The sequence below is a fragment of the Labeo rohita genome, chromosome 15, assembly GCF_022985175.1.
Source record: "Labeo rohita strain BAU-BD-2019 chromosome 15, IGBB_LRoh.1.0, whole genome shotgun sequence".
Classification (NCBI taxonomy): domain Eukaryota; kingdom Metazoa; phylum Chordata; class Actinopteri; order Cypriniformes; family Cyprinidae; genus Labeo; species Labeo rohita.
The window spans coordinates 8,156,109-8,182,552 of NC_066883.1; the positions used below are offsets into that span (position 1 = coordinate 8,156,109).

Below are 26,444 nucleotides of genomic sequence, written 5' to 3' on the forward strand. Positions count from 1 at the left end.
GGCATGTTTTATTTTAAATCATTTAAATATTCCAAATATTTAAAATAGTTAAAAATCAGGCTTGGATTTTACACCACGCCAATGACAGTAATGTTAACAATCCATTTAGAAACATTTCAAGTATGATCACATCATATAGCCTTCTTGTATAAATAGTCTACACTATAAATAACATACACATAGACATTTGTATACACACATACATAGAGAGCTATGTTTATTTATAACGGTACATCTTTGTACAGTAAACCACCTACAATATTCCCATAATGTTTCTGAGCCTGCATTCACTAAAAAGCTTTAGTATAAAAAGAAACCATAAAGGCTAAGAAACCAAAAAGAGTGTTGAATATGTCAGTTGGTGTTCTTTCACGAATTATTTTAACAAACATAGTGGTTTCACAGAGATATGCATTGCAAAATTAGCAAATATTGTGTGACTGACTGTTCCACATGTGAGGCCTGCTGTGACAAAAGACATTTTTGCTTTAACAGATTAAAACGCAGCTGTATGTACAAGTATGTACGGTTTTGTGCTATCTACAACTGATTTGAAGGCCCTCAACATTCCCCACTAAACCTTCCTCATGTAAAACTAACCTGTTATGAAAGTTACAGGTCATACTGAAAAAAAAAAAAAAAAAAAACACAGCATTAATAAAATAAAAAAAAGTGTTTATAATAGTGATTTCGCCACAGGATAAAATAAAAAAAAAAAGAAATTGTGACTTTTTCATCTCTCAAATAAGTGTTTTTAAATCTCACAATTCTGCAAAGACAAAACAAAGCTACTGGCATTTTAAGATCAGTCAGTGCAAGTTTCTTTCAGTTTAGATTTAACATTTTAGTCTGGGACTAGGATTAAGCATCGTCTTTGAAACCTGGGGTTTATCTCACAATTTTGCTTCTCTCGCAACTGCAATGCTGTATTTATATCTTGCAATTCTGAATGCATATCTTGTGATTAAGTTTATATCTCAGAATTGTGCGGAAAAGCCAGAATTGAGATACACAATCATAAAAAGCCAGAATTATGAGATACAAATTTGCAAGTGTAAGAAAAAAGCCAGGATTGTGTGGAAAAAGTCACAATGACCTTTTTTTTTTTTTTTTTGGTAACTGGTGGTAGAAACAAGATTCCATAGAATTCTGTGGCACTGAATCCATTTCTCCAGTACATAATTTATGTGCAGTATGTGGGTTTTCTGTATATATGAAACTAGATGACTTAATTTACTGTGCAAAGAAACATAAACCCACTTAAAAAGAAAAACCTAAAACAAAATAACTATACAACTGGCTTAAAATGACACATACAGTGTCTAAATTAAACATGCAAAGGCCAGTACAGCATATACAGTAATGGACTGCTATGGTGCCTCGATTTTGACCTTCAAAAATGCATCCCAAATGCGGCTGTAAACGATCCCAGCCGAGGAAGAAGGGTCTTATCTAGCGAAATGATCAGTTATTTTCATTAAAATAATACAGTTGAAATTAAATCTCAAATGCTCATCTTGTCTTGTGCTGCCTGAACTCTGTGTATTCTGGCTGAAGACAGTTTGGGTATGTCAAAAAACCTGTATTTTCTCCCTCAAATAGACCCTTCTTCCTCGGCTAGGATCGTTTACAACCGCATTTAAACTGCACTTTGGAAGTTCAAAATCGGGGCACCATATGAGTCCATTAAATGGAGAAAAATCCTGAAATGTTTTCCTCAAAAAACAATTTCTTAACGACTGAAGAAAGAAAGACATGAACATCTTGGATGACAAGGGGGTGAGTACATTACATGTGAATCTTTGTTTTGGAAGAGGAATTCGTTAATCAAAGTTGTTCTAAAACCATAACAATACCTGTTCTTGTTTTGTGACAGCTTTGATGAATTTTTTGATCCACTTCAAATGTTGACTACTGTACATATTATTCCAAAGTGTTTAACAAAGAATATGTCTTAATGCTGTGGGATTATTACCTGGATTGGCCACTCGGTCCCTGTATCTGGGAGTGTGCTCATCCAGCGTCTGTAGCATCACCCACATGGTGAGACTGAACATTCCCGCCAGGAAGCCATAGAAGACCAGATAAAAGAGGAATATAAGAGCTGCAGAGAGAAGAAAGACACATTAAACATGGCAGAGTGCACACATGTGCTTTCTGTTTCCATAATTAAAAGCACCATTACAGACAAAACCCATCAGGAGCAACCGGTGGTTGGTACATACAGAACATTAAAGACTGCCTCATGTTTTATTTATGTACGTCTTAAAAGGGTGGAAGTCTAAACGGAGCAGAAAAGTGTCAGTGAGTTTATTCAGAGGTTCACATGTCGATCAGCATAGAGTCGTATGGCTCGGGGGTCTAAAACTAGTAGTACAACTGTGCGGATTAAACTAGTTCCGGCGGTTTTCTCTTCCATACGGCATAACTAGACAAGGACGTGTCAGAACAGAAGGGAGGATGGGAATGAGGTGGAATTGTAAAAGGAGGAATGTAACAGCTGAATGCTCTGGAGAAAAGCCAAACGTATCTGCTCATTCCCAACAGGTGGAAAAGTAAAACATAATCAAGGGCGGTTAACAATCTGGGAGAACAACAGCAAGAAATGGTCAGATCATATTTCACCTTAAAAACACAGGGAACTATATTTGCACAAAGGATATTTTGGGATGATTATCCTAATTTTTTTTTTTATGACAACAGACATGAGCAGATGTCTGAATTAAACAGGTCCAAACATAATGACTTCAACCACTGTTGTGCCTCTGGGGTGGGACTATTTGCTAAATATTTATATAATCTAAATGTTGTAAAATACTTCAAATTGAAAGATGCCTAAAAACAATTCACAACTCAATATGTCATTGCATACAAATGCATAATGTTACACACCTACTAATTACTATAATGTGAAAGTCAGTATTATTATTTTAATGAGATGTTATGAAAATCATGATGTGCAGAAACATGTAGAAGCAATAAAATATTAAAGCAGCACAACAAACTACACTTTTTATTTTTACTTAAATAGGACACTGAAAACAACAGAGATATTTGGGATTTCTTTTGATTTAATTCTTGTGAAATTCACAGAGATACTCAAGCAAATTTGGCCGAACTGCTGAATTATTGAAATAGTAATACTTTTGGCCAGCACTCTTTTTGTGACAAATTAGGCACAACAATTGTATGAACATGATAACTTGTCCCACCCACTGACACTCACACATCCAGAGAAAAATATAGCAATGACTGAACAGACTACAGAATTAAGACACCAAGGCTACTGTCCACTGCATACAAAATTATATATAAAGGCCAAGACAGAATCTCATGACTGGCATTTTATTGATTTTTATAGAAAAGCTGCATAAATTTGCTAAATAGATTGAAATGTTAAACAGAGCTACTGGCTGCTAAAAGAATGATCAAATGAGCCAAAATCTGTAATAGAAAGACAATGAAAGAGGCAGAGGATCTGTATAACTTTATAAAAGACTGATGTTGTAAGTTTTAGGACATATTTGTTCAATTGTGTGGCTTTAGATTCCATGTGGACATGCATAAACATTTCAGAATTACAAAGAAAGTTGAAAATAGAAAAGACAGACCAATCCCTTGAGAAACAATGTTTAAAAAGAATAAAAGGGGGTGGGGGGGGCATCTACAGAGCAGTGTTATTTTAGTATCATTGAGATACTAATGTAGTTCTTATTCTAAATATGCATTTTTTCCCTTAATTTTTAACTTTTTTTTAAAATAAATATTTCCTTGACAGCTAGCTGAATTAATAGTTTCAGTTATCTTTTTTTAGCAATGAAAATATTTTATTTTATGGCTTTAGTTAACTGTAACAACCCTGCTACAGATACAGTGACTGTATCTATGGCATTTCAGTATATACCATTGTACTTTTTAAATGCCATATTTACATACTGTGGTATTTCAATGGTACTCCAAAGTACTTGAAGGAATGCTATGTTGTTACTGTAAAACAATGCCCAGAATTCCACAGATGTCCAAACAACAGCACAGAAACACTCAGAAGTTTGTAGGTGTATAAAGCAGCGCTTGGACAGAGAATAAAACACCGGGTCTGAGGTAAGAGAAAATAAATACCATCTCAAGCAATATAAATAGCAAGAGAAAAGGCTAAAAGAGGGGAAGTAAAGGACAGTGTGCATAAGAGCGTGAGAGAGAGATAGAGATAGAGGCTCAGTTTAATTATAGATGCATTTCTTCTTTGCCGATGTCTCTGAGGTAGACTCTTACTATAAATAGCATCCGGGGGAGGACAGTTTAGTGATGGCACAGCACTGGCCTAAGGAGACGAACGAACACACACACACACACACACACACACACTTTCTGCTTCTGCTCTCTGTCATAATATTCCCCCGGTGAATCAGTCTTTAAGTGTGTACCGCCATGCCAGACGCGCAAATGAACAACCATCATTAGATTTCTCCAAAGAATTTACATGCAAATTGAAAATTATATAAAAGGGTTATGACCCTTATTTATTCATCAGGATGCATTATCATTTATAAAGTTCCGTAAAAATGCATTTCATACAAACAACGACCAACGACCATATTTCTATAATGATTCTTATTAAAGCAATTGTATTAAATTTTGGCCAAGAGCAGCGAGTGATTTTTCTCTTTTTGTTTTGTTGTTTTATTAATGTTAAAAGAATAGTTTACCCAAAAATAAAAATGATGTCAACTGCATGTCAATTCTGTCATGGTTGTTTTATTTTTATACCATCATTAACTCACTCTCAGGTTGTTTTAAACCTGCCTGAGTTTCTTTTCTTTTTTTTTTTTTTATTGAACATTATCTATTTGATCATTTCTATTATTAAATAAAATGGGGACCAACTGTTTGGTTACCCACATTCTTCAAAATATCTTATTTTACGTTTAGCAAAAGAGAAAAAAAAAATAATAATAATAATAAGTCTGGGACAACATGTGAGTAAATAATTTGAGTGAACTATCCCTTAAATGACAAGCAGCAACATGTTTAGTACATTAAGTCCCTTTAAGAGCTGCAAGCATCTAATAAACAGCCACGCATCCGTTTTTTTCTCAATTGTTGACTTTCACTTTAGACATAAGCAACTGTTTTTATATGTAAACCTTGTGTATACTGACAGTATTAGCGCAAGCAAACGCGATACATAACATTCAGGAATTAGGCGCTGTTTGACGGGATTTTAGTGTATGCGCGCTTCAGGTGTACGCGCACTGGAACAGCAAGATTTTAAAGCAAATAATGTACTTTTGTGATTGCGAATAGTGCAGTGTCCCGTGAGTGTAACTCTACTGCTGAGTTAACACTGATGTCAATGTAGCAGAACCTGATTTTACCAAGTACGATATGTTCACAACAACACTGTGATTAACCAATCAGATTTGAAAAAAAAAAAAGAGTTTATAGTTTTTGTTTAAGTGTAGGTTTACAATCAGTGTTTGGTGCTTAAACATCAGTGTCATTCATCTATCATTTCCTCTGATTTTAGGGATTACTCATGGGTAAGTTTAGGTTTAGGTGTAGGGATGTGGTCAAGATTAAATTTTTGGATTAAAATGTTCTTCCAGGGTCAACAAAATATGTTGACCCAGAAACACATCTAACTCAGCAAAATCAGGACGTACGTGAATGTATGTCGCGTTGTACTGTATAATGAGACGGAGGCGCCAGAACTGCAGCTGATAGAATAGCACAATACTACCATATTTCTTCAAAAGCAGATCATGAAAACATTTTTATCATCCACAATCGAAAATAGTCATATTGCACATCCCTATTCATGCAAAAAAGGCTCACTAAGCAATATTTGAAAAAAACTTTTGACTGCAGTGTGTTTTGAGACCCAGTCCAACACTTCCAATCAGCCAATCAGCAGTAAGGGGCGTCTTTTAAGGACAGAGAGAATAGAGTGCTCAATCTGTGTGCACAGGATGGATATTAGCAGATTGACTATAGATAGAGAGAGACGGAAGTTTAAAAAAAAAAAAAAGGTCAGAGGAACAAAACATTAATAAGAAGTGTTAAGATCAGACATAAGGTAGGACCCGTGCAAATATTGGAGCAGCTTTCCAGTGGTGGAGAGCACTCAAAGAGCAGGGAGGCCTGTATGCGGATGCCAAGATTTGTTGTTTCTTCTTAATAGGTGAGTGATGTTGATTTTGCATTGTTTCGCACAGCTTTTCTGTGTTGGCTTTTGTTTGAATATGCTTGTGTGCCATCTTCGCTTGTATCCGTGATTGTTGTTATGCCAGGGTTGTGTACGTACGTGTGGGGCAGAGATCTCAAAACAGGGGCTATTGGCCCCTAGTCTAGCCCTAGCCTGTGGGGCTATGGGCGTGTTTGTTTTGGTGCTTTCAAATATCAACATAATTTGGCAAAAATAAATTAGTGCACATTCAAGAGTTAATAATCAGACTTGGATTTCCATTTAGGCGTCTGGATGTGCTGGAACTCATGAACTCTGACACAAACAGGGGTTTCCTGCACTGAAAATGTTTTGAATCTTTGTCCCACTAAAGCTTTATTTGATCATTGCATGCGATTGCTGGGTGATGTGAAGTCAGTATTGTGTGCATGTTGATGACTGTGGGAGTCAATGTTTTGATCAAACTTCTGCACCACCTTTATCTTTGTATGAAACGCCTTTCTTTAAAAAGAAACATTCCAATGATCTTACATGTATTTGCTGTTAAAAATGTGAACCGTGTTGGTAAAATGATTCAGAATGCACACAGGCTAATTTTGAGCTACAGGCAAAAAAAAAAAAAAAATAATAATTTGAATTTCATTTTTTTTCTCCTTGTCTAGTGATCCCTATGCTCCAAGTAGCAATTAAACATCTAAAATTATCTTTATTTGTATGTTTTCTGATAAATATACAAATAATTACAGTATCTAAGTATTCACACAAACAATCCGTTATGTCTTAAGTGAACGTTTGGGGAATTGTTGGGGGGAACAAAAAAAAAAAAAAAAAACACCATCGGATGTGTAACATTATATTAGATCTGTGCATTACAGTAGGTCTTAATATATAGGCTTCCTGTCTCAATGTTAACCTTAACAATAAAAGAAAATCATTTTGTGCTCTTGATTGAACTGCTTTTGTAGTATTAATAATCATCAATTTATTTGTAATGAATACACTATAGGGAATTTTACATCTGATTATTTGTTTTTCTTACTTGAATACTTGTGTTTTAATGTAAAAGTAATGCTGCTAGGTGATTTTGCTTTGGAACCTTCAGAAAACTTTAACTCAATTTTTTTTTATTGACTTTGCCGGCTATCAACTTCAAACGGGTGTAACTCCAACAAATCATAGACCATTTAATGGAGAATGTGAAAACAAAGATAACATTTCTGAATTTTGGTTACTGTGACTCATTTTGTCAGCACGTCACAAATGAGTCTTACAACATAATAATGTTCCGGCAACAGGTGCATAATGGCTAAACATTGCATCAAAACATGACAATTTCATAGACTAATTCCATGTTTTTGCTCCAAAATGAAACTACAGAACATCAGTCGAGTGCTTAAAAGAGTCAAAATATTTCTGTGTGCATTTTTATAAAAGTCCCTTTAAAGGGGTCACCAGATGAAAACTTCACTTTTACATGTTGTTTGAACATTAACATTAACATTAAATCTACCCTATAATGATAAAAATCCATGCAGTGGTTTTTAATTGATCTGTAAAAATAATATCCCCTTTTTCAAATCGAGCCATTCTCAGATGCCGCAACACCGACAGAGGCCGCTCCCACGATAGTTGATTGACATGAGCGTTTTAACTCAGATCAGCTGGAACAGTCAGACCTCCATGTAAATTAGACAAGAATATCTCAGATTGAGCGACTGAGGTGTTGTGTTGCTGGATGTAATAATGAACATAGTGGTCGTCATTTACTCATCTCATCCGACATCTGAGGCGCTGAAGATGCAGTGGATTACGTTTGTTTGTGAAGGGAATGCGCCTCCCGATCTACATAAATGCGTCTATGTTCACACAAATCATTTGTGATCCAGCTTCACCTATACAGCAGAAGTGACTATAAGGGTTTTTTTTATGAATATCTACAATCACCTTTTCTAACAACGTGCTAGTTAGCAAGTTTCCTGGCTAAATGTGCTAAATGCGACTAAAGTAAACAATCTTTCAGAGCAGGGGCGAGCAGAGCTCATTTGCATTTAAAGGAACAATCGACCAGAACAGGATGAATTTTGCAGAGCTCATTTTGACAAGGTAACAAGGGTGTTGTTTTACACAACCATTGAGAATTTTTAACCAAAGTATATTATAGACTTTTCATTAAGACCCTAAAGAATCACATCAACTTCCAATGGGCATCCGATGACCCCTTTAAGGTAAGTCATTTGACTTAGTGGCCATCTTTGAAACACCTCTCATTCAGCTAATTCAGAAAACCCTGCAGAAGCTGATGTGGGAATGGAGCAAAAGCTGAGGAGATGAAGACACTCAGATGGATGTGGATAGTGGAACAGATGATGCTCATTGCTGTCAGGAGGACACTCATCTCCTCATCTCATCAGCTCTCTATCCCCATCTCACTCTCACCATTCAATCTGACTCACTGTATCACAATCTCTGCTCTCGCTAATGCCTCTCACATTAGATCTGCTCTCACTGGGTCAATAATACTGCCACAATGGATGTGTCTTCAATATTACCCTACAATTCCATTACTTGTGTGTGCGTGTACAATTCTGTGGGTCGGTCTGTCTGTCTGTCTGTCCGTCCGTCCATCTATCTATCTATAATGAAACTTTGTTTCCAGATTGTGAAGCACAACATTTTTGATTGACGCTGTAGTGTAAATGTTTACGAAAACACAGGTGAAAGTAGTAAAGATTTAAACTTTTTGCTGTTATATTGCAATTATATACTTAACAGTATTGGATAATATTTCTTGATGCACCATGAAATTTAGACGTATAACAATTGCAACTTTGCTTTTTTTTTTTTTTTTTTAATATAAACACAAACATACAGTATATTTTTTTGAAAATATGTACACATGTATATTTATATTAACATGTACATATTTATATTCATACAAATATTTTTAATATATAAACATAACATATTTCTTAATTATGTACATGCATATGTGTATTTATATATTCATAATAAATACACACAGTACACACATATTATGTAAACAAAACAAAAAAAAACTATTTTGGATGCGATTATTTGTTTGACAACACTAATATACAACAACATAAATCAAATATTACTATCTGGCTCTAACAGTTGCATGAATTGGAGGTGAGACTCTGTCTGAACAACAGAAGACAGGAGGTGTATAGTAGGACAATCTAATAATTTTTATTAACTTTACTAATGAACTGTATAATTTGGTGCTGGACTGAAAACAGGTCATCACAGGAAATAAATGAAAGAGACAGAGGTATGGAGAGAGCAAAGCTCTAAATGAACAAATGAATGAATGAATGAATGAGACACAGTCAGATTCACAGTGTAAGACAGGAGACAATAAAAGCACACAGGAGCAGTCTTTATCAGCGGCTCCTCTCAGCTGTTGAGAAACCCAAGCCCTGAAGAACCAGATACTGTCCTCCTCCACCTCCTGTGCTCAGGCATGCTGGGATAAAAATACCCCATGGGTGCTGCTGTGGGGGTAATGTAGGGTCCCGTACTAAGACTGTGGCTCACAAAGTGAGCAGCACCCATAAGCGTGTGTTCTCCTGTAAGCGGATACACTTGAGCTGTATTTTACACCACTGACTCCGGCACGGGACAGCCATCAACAGGCACATGTTAGTGTAAGGAAAAGACACGCTGTACCCTCACTTAAAGACAGAAGAGCCAACATGACCTTTATGACCTGCATAATGAAGGTCTTTGACTACCAGTTTATCACTTCATTGGATTTTACAGATGTGATAATGTGCTTCTGAAGAAAGGCAATAAAAAGATGTATGCATTATGAAGGACCTTTAATCATAAAAGAGCCTGATTTACCTCTTCCAGCTGCTCATTCAAAAATGTGAGACCTAAAATATACACTTACACAATCATCTATATCATAATATGAAACTACAATGTTAACATTGTCAATTCATCAGAGCTGCATCCTAAGCAATCATTAGTACTGATTGCAAAACAGTGCCAAGTCTGACTTTGAATCTTATAGAGACCTCTTAGAATAATTTGTTACACTTTTTAAGACTTTTTATAGCCTTACATTTGATCAATCATAACTTAAGACTTTTTGAAGGCAAGCAGAAACCCTGCTTATACTTATACTGCTTATAATTGTTAAATAAAATAAAAAAGCCAAAACTAATGCAGACTCTAAAACCTGACTGAATGCACCACATTTGGAGTCAATAGATTATATTTTATTTAGGGCTGCCCCAATAGTTGATAAAAAGAGGCTTGGTTGACCAAAACTGTATTAGTCACTTACTTGCAGAAAAAATAAAAAATAAAAAAATCCACAGGAAGTGGCGAAGTCACACACTCTGTGATGGACAGATCGTTAATGGTGGCTTGTGTGGTAATGCAGTACATCGGGCATCATTGACCTCAAATCATTCATTCACCTCAAATATGGCTTTTCATCTGTCCAAAATATATCTCTTCATGGCACATAATTGTGTAAATCTGCCCAGGGGCGGATACAGAAAATAATTTTTAGGGTGGCAAAGGGGTGGCATGGGGTCTATGAGGGGTGGCAACACCAAAGCAAGCCCCCATCCATAGTTTTTGGGGATTTATAGTCTGACATACACAGTTGTGTTCACAAATATTGCATTATCATTAAGTAATGATCTATACTGTTTAAAATGAAAAATAAATGACATTTCAGTGTCCATCATGGCACCAAGTCAATAAACATATATATTTATATATAAAAAACTTCAACAGGTTATACAGTAAATGTTACTGAGCTTGTATCACTAAAGAACACACGTGATTCTACTAAATTACTACTTACATGGTATTACAACAAGATGTTAATGTCGATGATTTAATGCTAATTTCCTAACATTGGAAAGAAATATTATAATATCAAAGCACTGAAAATTGATCAGTTTTGGAAACAATGTTTGATTTTCTGTTATTAACAGAGGTGGGAATGTCTGTAATCATAACACACTCTGTAATCTGTAATCTAGCAACACCCCAGCAACTGCATAGCATGAGCCTAGCAACCACCCAGAATATCCTAGCAACCAACTAGCAACAGGTTAGCAAACATCTATTAACATGTAACTGACCAAACTATTTGTGTTATGTTACAAGCCAGCATACATTTGTCTTTCAAACGTTAGGCTACACATAAAAAAAAAATGGTTATAAATAAGATTTGACACTTTTGAAGGTGTACAACGTGCTACTGTTTACTGTACATACAGAATAGCAAAATGCCCATCATCTAATATACTGGTACTGTACTATGTAATTATACTGTATTTGTAAGTATAATACATGTAAAAGATTTGTTAATTTATCTCCTCTCTCCGTTGTTGGATGCAGAGATTCTGATTGGTGTGTCATCAGTTTTGCTACTTAATGTTTAACTTACTTATTGTTAAACTTTTTGAGAAATGTGTCTTTGTTTTGAGCACTGAATGAATGGTTTGGGAAGATGAACTAAATGGGTTAAATTTTGTTAACAATCGAGAGAACTGCAATATGACCAGATACTTACCCAACTCTGCTATTAGTTTCTGTGATCGGTATCTTCTTATTGATTCCATGCTATTATTGTTTCCTCGGATCCGGCAAAAAAGGCCTATATCCATGATGAAAGTGGAGCGGAGCGGTCAGAGAATCGTATCACCAAACAATTACGCGATAAATCTCAGACATATCCGGACAGGATTAGATTTCTCAGAGGACTTCAGAGATGTTAGCCGAGAAGCAGTAATTATCTGATTCACGAACAAATGTAAAACAATTCATTAGTGAACTGGACCGCGCTTTGTGTTTTTGACTCAAAAAGAGCCGGTTCATAAGAGTCATTTGTTAATGAAGTCGAAAACGCTGGGCGCGCTGCGTGCGCGTGGAACCATCGTGCACATTTCATTGAAAGACATGTTTTTTGCTATTATTTTCCAGCTGAAAAGTAGCACATGACACACTGCTTACATTTATATTTTATTCTGTGATTATTCTGGGGTGGCAGGTGGGGTGGCACAGCTTTTTCTTAGGGTGGCAGTTGCCACCCCGTGCCACCCCGGTAGATCCGCCCCTGAATCTGCCAAATCTGCACTTTTCATTCTTCTCATAAATCCATTCTTACATAAAGTGTCTCGCAGAATTGACTGTTTTCAGGAACTGAAACAATTTTGGTAAGAATGGTTTCTGCAAATGCTTTAAATGTTGTTCTGCAAACTTATCTGACACATAAACTATATGAAACATGTCATGTTGGAGATCATCTGTATGCAAGTGTACTTCTAAAAGCCAAAAAGCACAAATCTTTTAACAGATATTTGCTTTTAAACTTAGTTTTTATCTTTTGGAGACATAAGCTTTTGGAGACATGTTGCGTGTCCTCAATCTGGCAACCCACCTGAGCGTTGTGTCAAGGGAGGAGGGATGGGGAAAAACAACTTTCTCCAGTGTTTTGAATTTGGACTGCAGTACCCATTTCAGCCACTAGCTGACAATATTACAGTACATACAGCAACTTTAAGCCTACTGGCAGTTCCCGTCTCAATAGGAAACACATTTCACAAAGAAGCATTTCACCAGAATTTCTTGCTCTACACACCATCAACTGTATTTCATCGTATTTTACCCCAGTGTGCGATCAACAGGGATAAACGTAACTGGCGCGGACATCTCGGCTCTGGAGGCTCAACAGAAGAGTGGCGGGACACCCAGTGATGCTGAGAGGAGAACAGCTGAGACTCCCAGTATGACGCTCCTCGCTGCCAGAATCCCTCCACCAGCGCCGTTCCCTCGAGCTAGTGCTAATTCATTCACACGACTGCGGCGGTGCCGTCAGCTACACTTTCTCACTTTTTATTAGTAGTGCTAAAATTATTAGCATAAAATACTCTAGGCATGAAAGTGGACATTTTTCACATTTGATGAAGTAAATGCTGGTGATTGCAAACATGGATGGTAGCAAACACCAGGGATATACAAAGACTGCTCAAAGATTGGGAGAAACTGCAACGTACGATATGGCGAAATCCCGCCTTCTAAATGAAAGAGCCAATCGCTGATTGGTAAAGTCATAGCGTCACTGCCGTTAGACGCTCCTGAGACTCGTGCTTATGACCGCATAAGGTTGGTCGAGCCTGAAAAATAAGCTTTTTTTAATGCTATTTGAGCTTGAGGGACAACATTCATGGAGCAGTTCATTTCAGATTTTGTTGCTGATTTGAACTTCATTGTGAGTTCAGCAAGCAGTTCTTGAGATTTCAGGATTCCCCCATTTATTTAGATAAGACTTGGTATTTAATGGTCGAAATGGCTGCTCAGAGGTCTTGCATATATGCCCGCCGAGTGAACAGACCTTCCTTTAAAAGGACTTGCTAGGGTATTCCAGGTGGCTGCTTACAAGTCAAAGTCAAAAGAGCCACCAAGTCTTTATAATATTCTGTTTCATATATTTGGCTTAGATTCCTCTCTTAATTCAAGCCTCTGGATTCTTTTTTTCCAGTATTTAGTTACAATTTATTGTTCATTATGTTAATTTCATAAGTTGTTTAAAAGCAGTTACACACCTCTTCTGAATAAATCGCAATTTTAGGAAAAAAAACAAAAAACATTCAGGCCAAAGTTTAGAGGGATAGTTCACCCAAAAATGACAATCCTGTCATCATTTACTCACATTCATATTGGAAGCCCGTTTCCACCACTGAATAAAATATCTTTATTGCCACACAACTGAAATGTATAGCTTCCAATTGTAAGTTTACCTCACAATTTTGAGAAAAGTTGTCGGAAATGCAAGATATAAAGTCGCAACTGCAAGAAAACAACAGAATTGCAATAAAAAAAAAAATAAAAAAAAAATCAATTGTGAGATAAAAAGGTCACAATTACCTTTTTTTATTTTGTATTTAATGGCAGAAACTCAAGTTGGTACCCAAACAGTTGCTGGCAGCCATTGACTTTCATGTTTTTCCTCATAAAACAGAAGTCAATGGCTACCAGCCACTATTGGGTTACCAACATTCATCAAAATATCTTCTTTTGTGTTCAACAGAAGAAAGAAAATCATACAGGCAGTGTTGGGGAAAGTTACTTCTAAAAGTAATGCATTACAATATTACATTACTCCATAAAAAAAAGTAACTAATTACATTACTTAGTTACTTTTTATAACAAGTAATCCATTACGTTACTTTTGAGTTACATTAGCGTTACTTTTTAAATCTGGGAAGGGCTTGCTTGTGTTGTTGTAAGCAAATGTAAAGGCCCCGGCTTTCACACCAAAAAGTGATAGGCTGAAGGAAAAATAAATTTACGTCTGTACAGTAGAACACAGGAGAAAAAGGTTTGACATTCGAGCAATAAAAAAAAACAAAACAAAGCAATGTTAGTTTATTTAAAGTCATCTTTGATATTCAGTATGGTTGAACTGGGTCATCAAAGGTCAGTATCTAAGACATTGGTTAATAAAATGGCATTAAATACATAAAGGAAATTTGTGTTATTTAACATATGTGACCCTAGACCACAAAACCAGTCATAAGGGTCAATTTTTCAAAATTGAGATTTATATTCCAGAATATCTGGAATCTGAGGGTGCAAAAAAAAAAAAAAAAAAAAAAAAAAAAAAAAAAAATCAAAATATTGAGAAAATTGCCTTTAAAGCTGTCAAAATGAAGTTCTTAATATTGCATATTACTAATGAAAAATAAGTTTTGATATATTTACAGTAGGAATTTTACTAAATATCTTCATGGAACATGATCTTTACTTAATTGATTTTTGGCATAAAAAAAAAAAAAAAAAAAAAAAAAAAAAAATCAGTAATTTTGACCCATACAGTGTATTTTTGGCTATTGCCACTAATATAACCCAGCGACTTAATACTGGTCTTGTAGTCCAGGCTCACATTGTTGTAGGTTTGCATTTCACCATTTTAATTCCTTTTGATGGAGTACTGAAGTGAGATGAGATGAATTAATGCATGTTCACATTTAGTCTAGAACTACAGTAATATCATGTTTACACAACACACACAACACCTCTGTATTTCCAGTTTCTGTCAATATGGGGACAGGTCAGTCAATAAATGGGAAAACAAAGTAAGGCTACGTTCATAATTGGCGTCTTTTTTCAAACTGCCAGCGTCTGTTTTACATTATAATTCTATGGAGTAAACCGTCTTTTCAAAAAAGTCATGAGCGCTTTTTTTAAACGCCACCGCCGGCGTCTTTTTCTGCAGCTCAGAGCGTCTTTTCAAGTTGAAAAAAGATCAACTTTTCTGAAAAGAACGCCCTACGTCAAGCGCCTTTTTGACAGCTGACCAATGACAAGGGAGTAGCGAGACCTGTCGTTTCCATAACAACAAGAACAGCAAGAAAAATGGAGACGGTGCCGGTTGATAGACTTTTATTTTATTGTTGTTAACCGACATTCTCCTCACCGTTAACTTCAAAAACTGACGCGCTGCCCACAAGGTTATCGGAGCCGCGCGTCGGTTTTTTTTAACATCAACGCCGCTGCGCTTCGGGCGTCCCTTTTTCCAGTTTCGGCTCGCAGATCCTTCCCGATCCCGTCTAAATACTGCCCTATCAAGTAAAGGGCAAAAATGCTAAAAAAAAAAAAATAAATAAATAAATAAAAAAATTTAAAAAAAAAATAATAATAAAACACCAGCGCAAGAGCGATCTTCCCCTTTTCTCGAGATTTATACGATTGCAGCTGTTGTTATAGCAACAAAAGACGCCCTCGGCTGCAGCGCTGCCAGATTCTTTTTTTACTAAAAAAGCGCCGTTGTCAAATTTTTCTTGTCAAAAAAGACGCCAAGTGTGAACATAGCCTAACTGACGTTACTTTTTTGAAAAACGTTACTTTACTAGTTAATTGAAAAAAGCAATCTGATTACATTAACAAGTAACTCACGTTACTTGTATACACTGCATACAGGTTTGGAACAACTTGAGAGTGAGGAAATTATGACAACTATATATTTTTGGGTGAACTATCCCATTAACATTTATTATTATAGATGTCAGTGAGTGTGATTAAACAATGATTAATCACACTAATGACAACTGTCGAGTTGCACAGCATGTTGTGCATTTAAAATGAGTGATTTTAAAACAATGACTCAAGTTCTTCTATGCTAGAGTGGAGTAAATGATAAAAGGGAATGGATAAAAATACACCCTAGAGATCCGTCTAATGGGTTTCTGACTTCACACAGTCCAGTGAGGATAGATGCCAACTCCCACCCGCCGTTTGCATGAAGAAAAACGGAGCCAACCCATTTACAGAGGAGGGAGTTAAACGAATCACCTAAACATTAAAAACCTGTCATTAATTAGAGTTTTTAAAGCTTGGATGCTGTTATTGTTAGTTTGCAGCACTAAATGAAAAAAATCCAGATTTATAAATGCAATTCTTATCAATACAGCAACAACCATGTCTTCAACGCCAACAGAACAGAACAAGTTCTCCATATGCATCATATGTAATGCTCTACGTCTTCTGAACACCTGTGATTTACCACTGTTTGTTCTCCCTCATGTCATTTGAAATTGTACAACGTTTTTTCTGAGGAACACGACGGACGATATTTTAAAGAATATCTTGGTGTCATACAGTGAAAGACACACAGCTTTGGAACGACGTGAGGGTGAGTAAGTGACAACATTTTTTCCATTTTCAAGTGATGTACTGTATGCCTTTAAGTTGTTGTTCAGTTCTTCCCTTTAAATGAAGCTTTGAAACAAGAGTTTCAAAATGGTACATCAATGCAACATGGGAAATTCGACATCACTAATGTTTCAAAAGCAAACACTGCTCGAAAGAGCAAAATTTGGAGCTGCAACAGAAAAGATAACTTGAAATTTGGGTCTATGCCTTACACAAATCAATCGTATGACATCTAAAGACTGGAAATATGGCACACAAGCCATTTATGACAGCTGTGACTATTTTTTTGGAGTTTAAACAAATATGAACTTTCATTTGCATAAAAAATGCTTCAAATGCCTTTCATTTGAAACAGCTCATGGTCGTTTTTAATTTTAAAATGAAAACGTGAATGAAAAGCCACTCTTGTGCAGTTCCTCAATTACTACATTGTGAAGCTCGAGCCAAACATGCTTGAACACACACGATCAAATCACAAGCCTGTGTTAATGGGGCAAACAGGAGCAGGAAGTTTCACTGACGAAACACAGAAATGGGTCATTGTTGCATATGAAAGCATCGCTGCCACATGGCTGCTCTCCTGTCAGAGAACAACGTTTCTTTTCATCAGTTTAAACTGCCTGTGATAAACACATCCTGAGATCCTAGCGGCTCATCGTAGCGCATCCACGCAAATCCCAGTCGCAGAGGACAGATCAGCGTGATTGCTAAATCAACAGCAGATTGGGAAGCGTTAATCTGAGCTAATCCAAACGGACGTGCATCAGGGCGCAGACGTCTCGCGGAGCCGGACCTGTCCATTAACTCCAGCCTGATCCTTTTATCTCTTCGCTAGCCATCCTTCCCTCCATCACTCTCCGCCTCCTTTGCTTCCCCTCGGGAAAAGTAAAAGCAGACCGGGAACCAAAACGGTTTCTCTTGTGTGTACATTTTTTTCAATTACTTAGTTGTGGACGGGTCGCTCTGGGACCCAAGCACTGCAGACACACTGAAAGCGATGGAGTAGTTTTTAAAATGGTTCAGGCATTCTTTTATTTGGACTTGGAAACCATTTTTATGGGTAGGCCACATATTTTATAGACCCAGACAATAAATTATACGAGAGCAGGGGTTTTCAACTCTGGCCCGCGAGATCCATTTTCCCGCCGATTTCAGCTCCAACCCTGATTAGACACACCTGAACAAGTTAATCAAGGTCTTTAGGATCACTAGAAAGTTACAGGCAGGCGAGTTTGATCAAGGTCGGAGCTAAACTCAGAAGGAAAATGGATCTCGCGGGCCAGAGTCAAAAATCCCTGCCTTAGAGGGTCTTCAAATGTCTACTTAAAAACAAACAATTTTTTTTTTTTTAAATTAAATAAAATATAATTTATAAAATAAAATAAGTCCCATTTGTCTCCTTGACCTGCCAAAAACTGTACTGGTCCCGTGGAGGGAAAAAAAAAAAAAAAAAAAAAAAAAAAAAAAACGGTTCCTCTAATTCTGGAAATAAATAAAATAAGACAATATATAAAACAACATTAAAAAAATACATAAATACAAATAATTTCCTATTGGTCTATTTGACCTGCCAAAATTTGTACTGGTCCAAATATAAATAAATTATAAATAAATAAATAAATAAATAAATAAATAAATAAATAAATAAATAAATAAATAGTCTATCTGACCTGCCAAAAATGTTACTGGTCCCATGACAAAACAAAACAAAAAAAAAAAAAAAAAAAAAAAAAAAAAAAAAATCAGTTCTTCTACTTCTGGAAATAAATAAAATAAGACAATATAAAATAGCATTTAAAAAATAGCTAACTAACTAACTAACTAACTAACTAAATAAATAAATAAATAAATTACCATTTGTCTGCTTGACCTGCCAAAATTTGTACTGGTCCAATAAAAATAAAATAACATAAAATAACATAAAATAAAATAAAATAAAATAAAATATATAATGCTATAAATAATAAATAGCATTATATTCTCTAAAAAAAAAAATTTAGTTTTCGAAGCTTGAATGCTGTTATTGTCATTTTACAGCACTAAATGAGAAATTATTTCTTTTTTTAATGCATTCTTATCAATAGAGCAACAACCACATCTAAAATAAAATAATACATAAATAAAATAAAAGATCTGATTGAGCGTCCAAATATATGCATGTGAAAAATCTTTAATACATAGTATTATATTGTTTAAAAAAACCCACTAAATATTTACATATTTTATATAATTTATTTAAATTATAATTATTTACATTTATAATTTTAAATTAATATTGTCACACTGAAGTTCTGCATTTTTTAATAATTAAAATTATTATACATTCTCAAACTTTTTTTTTTTTTTTTATTAAACGCTATGTTGTAATTGCAAACCATTATACAGTAACTTTAATAAAACTGGAACTCTTCATAAACACTACTTCTGGAAAATTACGGAAACTACTAGTCGTCTTGTAATTTTCATCCCATTCTTACCGACACTACCAAGATCATCACAAGTCATTCTTGCAATTTTGACAAAACTATGGTAGCTAGTTAGAAATAATCAACCTATTGGATGCATATAAAAGGCTGACAAGTGGAATTTACAACCAATGCATAAAAATGCATGTAAATAATCCAAAAAAAAATCCAAGATATAATGCTGATATAGCAAGTGACACATGTATCATCTAGATCAGCATCGGTTGCGTTCCAGTACAGCCAATTCTAGTGAAAACATGACTACGGGCCTAGAAGAAAAAGCTCAGATCAGCAGAACGACTAGGCCTCATCCCGTAAAGCAATCCTAAACTCCCATACGAATAAATAAAGACCTGCACATACATCATATTCCTCAAGGTTGGAGGCCGTTTTCAGTTTAATTAAATCGATTTCCTTCTCGAGGCCTATTGCTACAGGAGCTCGAGGAGAACCGGTTTGACCTTGAGAGGAAAGGGAGGAGGACGGGGAGGAGGGGCAGAGCATGAGCCAGTGAGTGCATGCATCACGCCGAGGAACACCCATCCCGCTGAAGAAGAGGTACTGCAGAGTTTAGCATCACGAACACCACCGGGCTGTTTCGCTTGACCGAGGCGCACAACTACGAGGAAATAGTTTTGTGCAAAGCCGGTTACCAAGCAACTGGGTATTTAAGAAATTGCTCCCCACCCCCATTGATAATTATGAACACTTTGCAGCTTTGAAGAGCATCTACATGCAAACTGCAGTGTAAAATAAGGCCAGACAGTTTAGTGAGATGCTTTCGAAGAAGAGAATGAAGAGCATCTTCTCCTCAAGCTTCCTCAGTGAAGCAAAGGATGTGGAAATTTCCTCTCATCCTCTCAAGCTGGGCTGTGAACCTCAGCAACGCTCATTTGCATATCGAATGAATGCGGAGGCTACGTCACCACGGCCGCGAATGACTGACAGCTGAAGCATTCCATTAGAATGCCTGCACTGCTACTTGGAATAAATCGAATGTCGCTGCGACTAATCGCAACATTCGAATGGAATGTTACTTTATTTTGCGACTGTTCTCCACTCCCCGCGGCGTTCTCTCAGAATTAGTCAAATAACAAACTAGAGATGCCAAATGAATCCGAGGCAGGTGCCAATTCGCAGCCGCCATTCATCGAGTTACGATTATTATATTTAGCGTACAAATGATTATCTCAACACATTATTTCACATCTAATATGACAGGCCTGCTGTAGAGAGCAGAGTGATGACATTCAGGAAAGCTATTCATAGACCCCGAGCCTCGTGTGAAACGGCAGGATACAAACGCGAAGGAATATCTGCCGTGCTGTTAAATTAAAAGCCGATTAATTACGAAAATCGGCGGTTTAACGAGCGTCGTTTTGGTAATACACTGCAGCAAGTGGAGGAATCATATGTAGGCTAGTTTAGACTTCGATTCAGAATCATATTTTACTAAACGCCCTCTCTATAAAGCTTTATAACTAGGCTCCATTTTAGCTGACTTGAGGTTTCTTGAAGGAGGGATTCCTCATGGAATATGCGATCGATTGCCAGAGCTTTTATACAGGCGTCTCGGTTTACAGTTTATGGATGTGGACTAAATGAGGAGTTTTAAGCGGTGACATTGTTTCATATGGCTTGCCATGGATGGATCTCAAGGAATCCCGCGGATCTAATTTACGCTCAATTGCACACGCTGCCACATGAAAGCTCAGTTTGCTGGGTGTCTGTGAGAAATCCTTTCAGTGTAACAGAGCTTTGTATTACGGGGCAATTCAGTTGAGCACTGCAGATGTGTAGAGATTTATCTGCACGTTCTGCGTGCCACAAAACGCATACTTGCACTGGGGTTTATTGCGTGCAATTGGCACTTATCTAAAAAAAAAAAAAAAAAAAAAAAAAAAGGAAAGAAAACAACCGAGTACTCACCCCAACTGCTCGCGGTGCGCCCGATGAATTCCCCTGTCCGTGGGTTGTAGATAAAATCTTTCCAACTCGACTGTTTCTCGTCAGCTTTCTCCTCTTTGTTGGCCATGGTGTGGATAGGATGAATAAACCAGTTTGAGGACGATGGATGAAGACAAATCAAAAAAAGCGTTGATTCGGGCTGGCCACCTTCGCGGTATGAAATAAATGAGGTGTGCAGTCTTTCCACGCGGCTCGAGACTGCAGCAGTCCGTCCGTCGGGCTCTACACTAGCGGCGTTTGAAGCGCTCTGGCGCATGCGCAGTACAGCCGCGCCGCATTTCCAAGAGCCGCATCCAAAAGCGCGTTCGACATCATAGCTATTACAAGATTTACCGTGTAGTTTGCAAACTGCGAAAAGTTGTACAGAAACCTTTATAGTGAATTCGGGCTAGTTATTATAACCTCGGCGACTGTTTCTCAGGGTGCGGATGAGTCAGTTTTTGTATAAGCATCTTGACTTGGGAAAAAAATATATTGAGCATTACCGCCGGGGTAAGTTGTTACAAAGATCGATCTAAAGTTGATCTTCCAAGTTATTTATTGACTTTTCAGATACATTTTCAGAGAAATTAGGATTAGGATTAGCAGTGCTAAAAAAGCTTTTTGGACTCGGACCATTACCTATTAGCCAGATGCTGTTGCAAAAGCAAATATGACAATGATCAAAACCGACACAGGGAATCGTTTATAAATAATAAAAGAGTCGCACAAATTGCCTGCCTTTTGTTGGATGTCGCTGTATTCTGCTTCAGAATAACGTTTTATCTGAATATGCTTTTGCCTCAATGGTACACATTGTTCCACTGACATTTCTCATTATATTGGTTTTGAATAGGGCAGCCATAACAAAAAATGCTGAACTAAGATGTCTTCATTACAGATTAAATTGGTTATATATATATGTATATATTGGTTATATATATATATATATATATATATATATATATATATATATATATATATGAAGAGTTCAGATGCAAAACCAGCTAAATCCATCTGACGTCTTTCTTTAAAAAATGCATTTTTATCAGGCTCAGATGTATAGGTTTCTATGTAAGTACTGGTACTTCTGATTGGGCTGAGGCTGGTATTTAGCGAGTTTGAAGAAAAAGAATTGATGGACGTATAATATGTGTCCAGAGCATTCACTCAGTATCATTATCTCATTTTTGACCGAGATGGCTTTTAGCTGGTTTTGCATATGAACTATTTTGCATATATATATATATATATATATATATATATATATACTACGACACTAATACACACACACACACACACACACACACACACACACACACACACACACGTACTATAGAAATAAACTTATTTTGGAGGCGATTAATTGATCTGAGGGCACTAATATATATATATATATATTAGTGCCCTCAGATCAATTAATCGCCTCCAAAATAAGTTTATATGTGTATATATATAATTTATGTATTATATAAACAAACTTATTTTGGATGTGATTAATTGAGATTAATCGATTTGACGACACTAATACACACACACACACACACACACACACACACACGTACTATAGAAATAAACTTATTTTGGAGGCGATTAATTGTATATATATTATATTATTGTAAATATATATATATTAGTGCCCTCAGATCAATTAATCGCCTCCAAAATAAGTTTATTTCTATAGTACGTGTGTGTGTGTGTGTGTGTGTGTGTGTGTGTGTATTAGTGTCGTCAAATCGATTAATCTCAATTAATCACATCCAAAATAAGTTTGTTTATATAATACATAAATTATATATATATACACATACATGTGTTACGTTACTTTTGCGTTTCTTTTTAAATCTGGGCAGGGCTCGCTTATTTGTTTTTAAAATAAAACAATTCTAATGTAAAAGCCCTTTTACACCAAAAGAGAAATGAATTAACCTCAGGCTGAAAGAAAAGTACATTTATGCAGGAGATCACTCTTCAGCTATAAAAAAATGAAGCACAAATGTTAGTTTTTCTAAAGTAATTTTTGCTCATTAGTATGGTTGAATTGCATCATCGAAGGTCAGCAGCAAAGACACTGGTTAATAAAATGGGATTAAATACATAAAGGATATTTGTTTTATTTAACAAATTTAATTATTGCAGGGTTGCATCATATTTTGAGTTCGCATTTCACTGTTTTTATTTATTTTGAGGAACACTGAATCTGTTTTTTTTTTGTGAGTGAGATTAATTAATGCATGTTCACATTTAGTCTAGAATACAGTAACATCATGTTTACTTCCAATTTCCCCACAGGAGACTTGTCAATCAATAAATGGGGAAAAAGTAACTGGTGCATTACTTTGCTAGTTACTTGAAAAAAGTAATATTATTACGTAACTTGAGACTCTTGAAAAACCTACAAACGTATGGATTAATGATTATCATTTTTTAAAATAATTTATAAAATCTCTCAAATCAATCTCTTTTCATCTGGGCCTATGGCATAACCACTAATTTTATTCCAAACACCAATAACATCATACATTTATTTCATATATTTAAGGATCTAAACTGATTCAGTTATGTCAAATATATTTAAAATCTGTTAAATTCACATTAAGTATTGGTCTTATGAACGTAAACCATCACTTAAAAGGTTATAATTTGCAATGCTGCTGAATTGATTTACTTTTTAGTAGTGCTGGGCAACGATTAATTGTAATTAATGTAAAATAAAAGTTTCTGCGTACATAATATGTGTGTGTGTACTTATTATGTAGGACATATAAAGACACACGTACAGTATGTATTTCGAAACATTTACATGCATTTACGTATATATTTATATTCATATAATTTATATTATATATAAATATATTTAATATATAAGCATAACATTTTTCCTAAATATATACATGCATGTGTGTGTATTTATATATACATAATAAATATACACAGTACACACACACACACGTGCACAAAAACTATTTTAAATGCCATTAATCACAATTAATCGTTGCCCAGCCCTACGTTTTTTGAATATCAAGATTTAATAACTAGTAATATTAATAATATCATATTATGACTTTGAAGCATTCAGTTTGTAAAGCTTCGTTTTTGTTTCTAGACCACACCACACCAGAGGTAACCAAAATTATATGTTTATATATGTATACATGTACATACAGTTACATTGCAAACCAAAATTCATTAGTTGTGTTGGGTTGAGCTGGTTTAAAATGGCCTGTTTCACAACGAATGCGAACAAAAACTCACAACAAGACTACATCTCCCAACATGCAACGTTCAAACAGCTTGAGGCAACGGGCTGACAGCTATCTGAACCCGGAACAGCAGATACAACCATCCATGTTTTTTTTTATTTATTTTCCTTCAACTATTGTGATGAATGACAAGGAATAAACTATACAATACAACAAAATGACACTGAATCAACCTATAAAAAAAGAACATTTTTTCCATTTTTTTTTTTTTTAAATGCAAGGATGTAAATTCCTTTCAATCGGCGAACAGTAAGATCAAGACGTTGCGTTCCGATCCCCACGGAGAAGAAAATAAAGTGGCACTAGCCCACTGGACTACGCAAATATCGTCATATTTAAATATGACCCAAATAAATACATTTTTGGAAAGAATTTAAATGTCCCTCTGGGTAGGAAGCAGAGAAGAGAAGTACATTAAGATCAGGCAGTTGTCCTGAAGATATGTTAACCTTAAACTTAACCGCTCTCTTCTCTATGGCCCGACCCGCGGCTCGCTAGCCAAAAAGCACCACAGAAATACAGTAAACCATCTCCCCGGAGCCAACGGCTTCTTGAGTTTGTGCCAAACCGGGAACAGAGGAAGAAAAAGAGGGTGAGGGAGTTAAAAATATGGTAATATAGAGAGGACTGGCAGCTTATTTCCTGTGTAGCGTTCCTCCCCGGCTCTGCTCGGGAGTCCCGTCCCTGCGCTGAGCTCAGGATCACTCTGGGGAAGAGGGATTGTCGTCGTCTTCGTCATCGTCGTCCTCTTCCTCGTTGAACGAGCTGGGCGTCTGGCCGCGAGACTCTGAGGTGTGTGACGGGGCCGTGCTGCTGTGACTGCACACACAGAGCTGACGTTAGATCAAGGAGAACCTGACTGGTAGCGGTCGGGATATTTGGGGATGTTATGCTGGGAAACATACCTTGTGTGGCTGAGAGGTGTTCTGTTGGAGTTTGTGGCCATGTCTGTTGGGACAGAATAACATGTTTTATTTAGAAACCTGTTTTATAAAGACAGCAACTCGACAGACGAGCAACGCTGTCTTTTCCGCTGAGAACAGGAAGGAAGTGGCTTAGGGCAAAGCGGAGACTGATGAACAAGGTGCAAAATAGACTTGCAAATGTAGGTTTAAACAAACACACAAAGAAAGAAAAAACAATACCAACTGCAACTGAGAACTGTCCTGTAAATGTCATGTAAATAAGTGTGATTTTGTTCCACCTTTTGTTTTAGATTTTTATATTTGATTTATAGTTTAATCATATAGAGTTATGAAGTTCTGAAGTTCAACATGTGAACGAAGTTTTGCTTCTGAGAAAAAAAGATGTGACAATGATTTAAACCAACTATTTTATATTAATTGTAAAGCCTCGAATTAAAAATTATAGTCAGAAAAATTGATTTTTTAATGGATAATTTTATTAGACCTTTAGAAAAACTAAAGTTTGCAATGTGCTTTTTTGTTGATTATCATACACCACCAGTCAAAAGTTTATGAACAGTAAGAAATATTTTTACTATTTAAAATAACTGCTTTCTATTTGAATATATTTTAAAATGTAATTTATTCCTGTGATTTCAAAGCTGAATGTTTAGCATCATTACTCCAGAACAGATTTGCTGTTCAAGAAACATTTCATTATTTTTGTCATCAATATTTAAAACAGTTGAGTAAATTTTTTCAGGATTCTTTGATGAACGGAAAGATCCAAAGATGAGTATTTACCTGAAATAAAAAAGTTGTTGTAACATTATACACTATACCATTCAAAAGCTTGGAGTCAGTATTTTTTTGGCAAAGTAATTATAGAAATTAATACTTTTATTTAGCAAGGATGCTTTAAATTGATCAAAAGTGATGATAAAGACAATTATAATGTTACAAAATATTTCTATTA

At 35.9% G+C, this 26,444-nt stretch overlaps 2 protein-coding genes across 4 annotated transcripts in view; both read right to left on the bottom strand.

Moving 5' to 3' along the window:
* The window catches only part of atp1b3b (ATPase Na+/K+ transporting subunit beta 3b), a 33,965-nt gene extending 12,391 nt beyond the window's left edge, over nucleotides 1–21,574 (bottom strand). The window contains exons 1-2 of the mRNA XM_051129356.1: nucleotides 21,283–21,574; nucleotides 1,976–2,104 (exon numbers count right to left, since the gene is read on the bottom strand). Coding sequence (XP_050985313.1) covers nucleotides 1,976–2,104; nucleotides 21,283–21,388 — 235 coding nt within the window. The 5' untranslated portion in view covers nucleotides 21,389–21,574. The remainder of the gene's footprint in view (nucleotides 1–1,975; nucleotides 2,105–21,282) is intronic.
* A 2,850-nt stretch (nucleotides 21,575–24,424) lies between these two features.
* Nucleotides 24,425–26,444, bottom strand: part of tfdp2 (transcription factor Dp-2) — a 62,734-nt gene continuing 60,714 nt past the window's right edge. For all 3 annotated transcript variants that reach the window (XM_051129515.1, XM_051129517.1, XM_051129516.1), the window contains 2 exons: nucleotides 25,469–25,511; nucleotides 24,425–25,382 (listed from right to left, as the gene is read on the bottom strand). In XM_051129515.1, coding sequence (XP_050985472.1) covers nucleotides 25,265–25,382; nucleotides 25,469–25,511 — 161 coding nt within the window. In that variant the 3' untranslated portion in view covers nucleotides 24,425–25,264. The remainder of the gene's footprint in view (nucleotides 25,383–25,468; nucleotides 25,512–26,444) is intronic.